Here is a 7,548-nt window from a genome sequence, read left to right as displayed (position 1 = left end):
TGTGAGTTCTATTAAATATTGAACATAGAGATATAATCTCCCCAAAATAATAGTTAATGTTGGGAGACTCTCTCTCTCTCTCTCTCTCTCTCTCTCTCTCTCTCTCTCTCTCTCTCCTCCCTCCCTCCCTCCCTCCCTCTCTTCCTTCCTCCCACCCTCCCTGTTTGTCTGCCAGTCTGTCTGTCTGTCCGTCCATCCATCCATCCATCCATCCATCCATCCAAGGGTCCTCTGTATCCCAGTCTGGCCTTTAAGTGGATACACCAGTCCTTGAACTTTAGTTCTCCTGACTCTCCTTTCTATTTGATAACAGGAATGCATCACCATGCCTGGTTTGTGCAGTGCCGGAATAAAATCCAGGACTTTATGCGTATTAAGTAAGCGCTCTACCTAAATAGCACCTACTCCAGTCCCAAGATCGTCTTTTCTTAGTCTCTCTTTTTTTTTTTTTTTTTTTTTTTTTTTTTTTTTTTTTTTTTTTTTTGAGATTTCGTAGCCATAGGAGTTGTGGGTTCACATGGTAGCCAGGAATGGATAGCATGCTTTCTCTTTTAAGTCTAAATTTCTTTATTTCTCAAAGGTTCTGAGGATACCCATACCTGTCAGAACACAACCCAAGAATGGAGTCCTGTGAGAATTCTGAGCACTGGTGAGAAAACAAGAGTCTTGTGACCTCAGTCAAAACAAGGAATTGTTCTTGGAATGGGCTTTTATGCTCCTCCAGGAGTAGTGGATCCCAGTGGGTCTACTTCAGCCATTGCTATTCATATGCCTCCGTGGGATAAACCCATTTTGGCCACACGTAGCTTGTCCTTGTGATTGACACTTTACTCAGGTAACCCTCCCCTCCTCCTCCTCTTCCTCCTCCTTCTTCTTTTTAACAAAATTGCCTTTATTATAAATTTATGCAAACTAGAAAGTGCAAAGATTCCAATTGCCTTCTAAACCGAACTGCTCCAAGTTCTATTTACATTATTTCTCAGCCCCAGGCTTGAGGCTTCTAAAGTTCACAAGATTCTTTCTCGATTCTTTGGGTAAATTTAAGTTATTCACACGAATCCTAACGTCACTCATCCTGTATATAATTTAAAGGTTAAGTTAGAAGATTTCCCCAGCACCAGGAAAAGTTTAATCTTAAAAAACAAACAAAAACCAGCTTTCATATCTGCTGTGTGGCATCATTAACAGCAAGGAAGTGGTACAATTTAAGCTGTCCTAATTGTTCCAGTTTTAGCATTCTCAGAAGGATCCCATCTTTGATAATGGAAGAAGGTGCAGAGGCATCTGAATGGCTCACTGTTCCCTTCAGACTCATGGCTCTCAAACCTTTTTTGTCTCTGGTCAATCTGGACATATCTTCTCATCCTTGCTATAGGATCTTTCAGCACTGACAATAATGTGTGGACCTTCCTCTTGGGAAAGGTGCTTTGAACTTCCCTCAAGATTCTTTCGCTTCTGTTCTTCACAGGTCGGCTCTCAATCCTGTGACGGAGGCTGCAAAGATGTGCACTGGGGTTCGGGATTAGCTTCTTCATGGCCTTTTCTAGTGATTCTGGTTGTAGAACTGAATCATCGGATGAGTCCTCTTCATCTTCCATCTGAGGAGTTTCTGGGTCCTCAACTAGGTCAACTTTCTCTGACAGCTCCTCCATGGTGATTGGCAGAAGCCTCAAAAACTAGCTCTAAACAAAATTGCTTAGACTTTGGAAAGACTTAAACCCAAGTCTCAACTAGCAGAGGCGAAGTGAGACCAGGAAACATTTTTTTTCCAAGACAGGGTTTCTCTGTATAGCCCTGGCTGTCCTGGAACTCACTCTGAGGACCAGGCTGGCCTTGATCTCAGAATCCTCCTGCCTCTGCCTCCCAAGTGCTGGGATTAAAGGCATGCACCACCACTGCCTGGCCAGGTAACTCTTCTTAACCCATAGAGTATTTATTGTCTGATGTTCTGAATACAGTTGGCTATTGCATGAGACTTTAGACTCCCCTGCTTTTAGGCCCCACTCTTCCTGGTTCACACTGCCAACTAGAGCTGTAAACAATACCTACCAGGGTGTTCCTGTGGAAGCTAACTACACACAGCAGGGCAGCTAGCAGGCAAATGGGAGAACTTCTGTGTGCTGTAGGGAGGGAAGGAGGTTGAATCTGGCTTCCTCCCTGCTGGTCTCCTGGATCACAATGCCTTTCACACTAGCTCCTATCCCTGTCTGGATCACATTGCCTCTCCCCTAGCTCAATGTGGTAACGTCTCTCTTTCTATATCTGCCCTGAAATAGGCACTCACTTGCATGGTTTGTTAATTTTTCCTTTGCATTTATTTTACTCCATTCACATGACTGGAGTTTCCCTTCTAGAACTTGACAGGCTTAATATAATGCCTTGCCTGTGGTTGGTGCTTGGTAAATGGAAACAGTTGCTACAGAGAAGGAATCTCTCTGCTCTGTTCAATAAATACCTGGGCATATTATTCAACGGGACTCAGAGAGTCCGAAGATACAGAGCTTAGTCTATTAAACCAACATAAAAATTGTGTCATTCATATTTATTTGTTTGTTTTTGATGTTGCCCTTCTTTGTGGAAGTCAGCAAGATCTCTTGGGATTAAGGGCTAGAGACGTGGCTCAGTACTTTACAGCACTTGTTGCTCTTCCAGAGGGTCTGGGTTCTATAGCCATCAACCACGTGGTGGCTCACAACCATTCCTAACTCTAGTTCCAAGGAATTTGACACCCTCTTCTGGTGTCTCCTCTCCACTTCTAAGCTCCATAGACATGGGGGAGGGGCACATACATGGAGCACATACATGCATGAAGGCAGAACATAGAAAATAGAACACATAAATCTTAAAAAATATCTGAAGACTTAAGGATTAACCTCTTGTCTGCTGGCTTCCTTAAAGAGATTTTCTATCTCATGCTAACCAGCAAACTCACTAGCCACAGGAGGGCTGACCAGTGGGAGTCCTCCAGGAATCAGAAGTCAGAACCACTAAAAGTGAGTCCTACCTGCTCCCCAAGCAATGCCTTCTGGGAAGGCATACAGAGTTAGTGGCACTATTGAGATGGGCCCTTTCTGTGGATCTGACATGGTTATGAAGCCATTTGTCACAGATATAAGTCTCTCTGGGTTGTGAATTAAAATGGTCAATGTATTTGCTTTCTAGACTGCTAAAACAAGTTATTGCCAACTGTGTTGGGGTCGGGGTGGGGAGGCTTCTTCACTAGCAGGAAGCCAGGAAGTCAAAATCTAGTTACACCACCCCAGCCCCACTCCTCAACCCCAGCCCCACCCCTCACCCTACCCCACCCACCCCCAGGCCCACCCCTCACCCTGTGCACCAGCCTCCTTGAGGTTACTAGACCACCACCACCACCACCACCACCACCACCACCACCACCACCATCAAATCATCATCATCACCATCATCCTTAATCTCCAGGGAGGTGAAGCATCCCCAAGAATCTCATACCTTCCTGAGAGAAGGAAAAATCTAAGCCTGTGCCAGCCAAAATCTATCTCCTGAAGGAATATCATACAGATGTGATGTCACACAACTTGCTAGGCTGCCTTGTAAGAGGGACTGGAGCCAAGAGAGTGATGGGTCAGTGATGTACTTTACACCACACTTAACCATGGCCGATTACTGTTACCCACCATTTAAACCTAAATCTCACATGAAGACCCCCAAAGATGGGCCAGCGAGATGGCTAACGTGTAAATGGGTGCTCCCAAGCCTCATGACCTGCGTTTGATTCCTGGGCCTCACACAGTAGAAGGAGAGAAGCAACTCATGCAAGATGTGCTCGGACACCACACATGTGCTGTGGTGCATCCTCACCCCAAATAAAGTTTTAAAAATGTAATTTAAAAAAGGACCTGACAGGCACGGTATGCACACCTTTAATCCTAGCACTAGGGAGGCAGAGGCAGGCTGATCCCTGAGTTCAAGGCCAGTCTGGTCTACAAACTGAATTCCAAAAGTGGACATAGGAGAGATGTTACTAGACCTGTTTGGTCTCTCCAATGAGGCCGCATTGAATGTCTTTTTCTGCTTTTCATTATTGTGTCTTTAATTGGCTTATTGAGGACAAGAGGCCAATCCTGGTCTATTAGGACTGTCAAGCCTCAGGCTATGACCCTAATTCTGGGAACAGATCCAATCTACTACGGGTGCCATGGGAAGATTATACTTAAAATTCTAAGAAGATAATTTCTGAGATAATGACTTGAAGACAGAAAAAGTTCTCTGCTTTCCTAATGCCATTCACCACAGCAAATATTTTGGCAGCAATCTAGGATTCCAGCTGGTTTCATAAGCCTTGGTGGCTCTCTTCTTAGGGAATGTAACACAACTGTTAAAGCAATGGTGGCCTCTGCAGAGTTAGGGGAAAACTAACTGGATGCCTGTAAATGAACATCTAATATATAGGATAATCAATATTACTTAAAATATGCATAGAGACTTGCCAGATGGCCAGGGTAATGGCTCAGGTGGAAGACCAATTGCTTTGCCTAATGAAGTCCTGGGTTTGACCCCCCAGAACCACACATGCTGACCTTATTGCTGCATACCTGTAACTCTGGCTCGTGGGGGTAGAGACAGGCAGATTAAGAGTTCAAGGATACCTTCGGCTGTGCTGTAAGTTTGAGACCATCCTGAACTAAAGAGACCTTTATCTTGAAACAAATAAAATTCCAATCCCCGTTGGCAGAGGATTTGAGGGAGTTGAGCTATGAATGTTTTTTTTCCTATCATTTCTATTTCTTCCTTCTTTTCAAGGTTTTTTTTGTTTTGTTTTGTTTTTTAGTTTTTTTTTTTTTAGACTTTTTAAAAAAATGTGTATTCGTGTTTGGCTTGCATGTTTGTCTGTGAGGTGTCAGATCCCTTGAAACTGGAGTTACAGACATTGGTGAGCTGCCATGCGGGTGCTGGGAATTGAACCCAGGTCCTCTGGAAGCAGCCAGTGCTCTCAACCTCTGACCCATCATCTCTCCAAACCCTCATTTCAGGTTTTAAATGTGAGCCGGGCATGGGGAGGTGGCTCAGCAGTTAGAACACTTCGTTGCTCTTACAGAGGCCCCAGGGTTAATCCAGCACCACTTGGGTTTATAACCATGTCCCTCCCTAACTCCATTCCAGGGGATCCAGTGCTTTCTTTTAACCTCAGAGAGCAGCGGGCATGCACAGGGTACACATACATACACACAGGCAAAACACTCATACGCATAAAAGAAAATAAATCTAAAAGTAGTTTTTAAAAAACGAAGGCATAAAGGTTAGGAGGTGAAGTCACTGATAAGGCACCTACGTCTGTATGTCCATTTTCTGAGCAAGGATGAACCAAAGTCTCAAAAATCAAACAAACAAACAAAAACTCAACAACAGGTATGTGTGTGTGTGTGTGTGTGTGTGTACATGTGCACATAAAGGATGGTTCCTAGGAGCAGCAGGGAGGCCGGGCAGAGAGTTCCTAGCAAAGAGGGAGTCAAGGCACACACATACAAACAGTGCCCAAAGCTTCTGGCACAGCTTACAGGTTGTACTGTGGGACAGCTCAAGGACACATTGTCCTCTAAGAGAAAATGTCCCGATCATATCTCAAGTTACTGCCCAGAGCCTGGGGATAGAGAGACATCCCAAGGGTGGAGGAGCCTCCTTCTGGCTGCCTCCAGCTCTTAGGGTGACCAGAGCTAATGAGAATAGAATCCTTATAATGACAAAGGAGCCGGCTATTGACTGAGTCTACAGTGCCTTCCTGCAAACTGGGATTTGTTCTGTGAACTTTACCTTACTTAATGCTCACACCCTCCCTGGGGGAAGGGCTCTAGCCTCCATTCTGCAGAGGAGGAAGCAGATCCAGAGAGGTTCTGTAGCCTGCAAGGCCACTTAACTGGGGTTCACACACAAAGGTTTGGCTAACTCCAGCCCCTTTCCACCATGGAAGTGAGTCTGCAGCAACTCTCCACAAAGGGCCACAGGTGCGATCACTACTCATCTGCTTTGTTCTGTTAAAGTGTGTGTGTGTGTGTGTGTGTGTGTGTGTGTGTGTGCCTGTATGTGTGCCCGTGTGTGTGCCCATGTGTGTGTGTGTGCCCGTGTGTGTGTGTGTGTGTGTGTGCCCGAGTACGTGTGCACACAAATCACAAGTGCTGCCTGCACTGTTTCAAGTTTGTCTTGGTCTTGCTGGGGCTGACATGAATGCCCAGTTAGGGAGACATTTGGGATCACAGACACTCTGGACTGCTGCTGTACACATAAGCACATGGACCAGGCAGTGTCTTGATCTCAGGGTTTGTGGGTGTCGGTGTGCTCACCGGTGAGGGCGCATGTAGAGGCCAGAGGCTGATGTCAAGTGTCTTCCTATTGCTGTCTATTTCACAGACAGAGTCTCTCACTGAACCTGGAGCTCATCATTTCCCCTAGACCTGCAAGTCCCTAGGATCTCCATGTATTTCCCCCATAGCGCTGAGGTTACAAGCGTGTGCCACCACACCACCAGTTTTATGTGGATGCCAGCGCTACAAACCCGGGTTCTAACTCAGCAAGCAATTTACCCACTGAGCCATCCACCTAGTCCCTGAACTGTCATGCTGATGCCTCCCTATTAATAGGAAAACATATGGGTAGCAACCCCCTCCCCCATCTCATTTATCAGCTTTCGGCCTGGAGCACATACCTGTGGTTAAATTATTAACCCCTGCAACAGGCTAGAGACAATGACAGCTGAAATCCCCAAGCAGAACACACACACTCCTTCACACCAGAACAATTTGCTTGAAAATGCTGACTTAATAGTATCAGCCTAATTGCTAGGTGGAAGTGATGATGGGGAGGAATGGTAATAATAACAAAATTGCTCTCGAATTATTCCCAGAGATGTTGCAACATCAGCTACCCTACACATTCTCTGAGAAGGAGTGTGTGTTTGTAGGTTCAGTTCACACCAGGCAAATGACTCCCCGGGAAGATGAACGATAGCCTAATGAGGTTTTGCCTTCCCCGGAGTGAAATCTTACTCCTTCTTTTAAAAGCAGGTGAATGCCAATTTCTAGGCAGGATTTGGGCCTGGCTTCCAAATTTCCAGACTTCCAGGAACGCAGAACCTATTGGAAGCCTTGCGCTGTGATTTAAAGTGGCCTCTTGGTGACATTGATTTTTTTGCTGTGGTTTCAGAGGCAGTGAGCAATATACGGTAGGAATGTGGCTCCTGGCTCTCTCTAGCATGCAAATAGAAGCAGCTTTTGTAGAACCAGAAAGCCAGGATGGAATCTTCCCTCCAGCCACTGCAGGCTGGCTTGCCTGCATGGCTCCAGCCAATTAAAAATGTGGGATTGGGATGCAGGCCCCAAAGGCCTCTCTCCACAAAGACCGAACCCTGCTAGGCTCCACTCTAAAGACTGGAGTAGGAGACAGCTCTCCTCCCTGGGTTTTGTGGCTACTCAAGTGGAGTCTAAAATAGAATTGCTTGTGATTGGAAAGTGGTCGGGGGAGCCAGGGAGATGGCTCAGTTAGTAAAAGGGTGACTGTACAAACATGAGGATCGAATCT

The 7,548-nt window shown here is 45.7% G+C and overlaps 1 protein-coding gene across 1 annotated transcript; it reads right to left on the bottom strand.

Annotated features, from left to right (window-relative positions):
- Positions 1-1,205: 1,205 nt before the first annotated feature.
- LOC127689713 (developmental pluripotency-associated protein 3-like) lies at positions 1,206-1,652 on the bottom strand. The gene has a single exon (XM_052189346.1). It carries the CDS (start codon positions 1,650-1,652, stop codon positions 1,206-1,208), a length of 447 nt encoding a protein of 148 aa, XP_052045306.1.
- Between the last annotated feature and the right edge of the window lie 5,896 nt (positions 1,653-7,548).

Source organism: Apodemus sylvaticus, chromosome 7, assembly GCF_947179515.1.
Source record: "Apodemus sylvaticus chromosome 7, mApoSyl1.1, whole genome shotgun sequence".
NCBI classification, from domain to species: domain Eukaryota; kingdom Metazoa; phylum Chordata; class Mammalia; order Rodentia; family Muridae; genus Apodemus; species Apodemus sylvaticus.
This window is presented reverse-complemented; position numbering and strand designations above follow the sequence as displayed.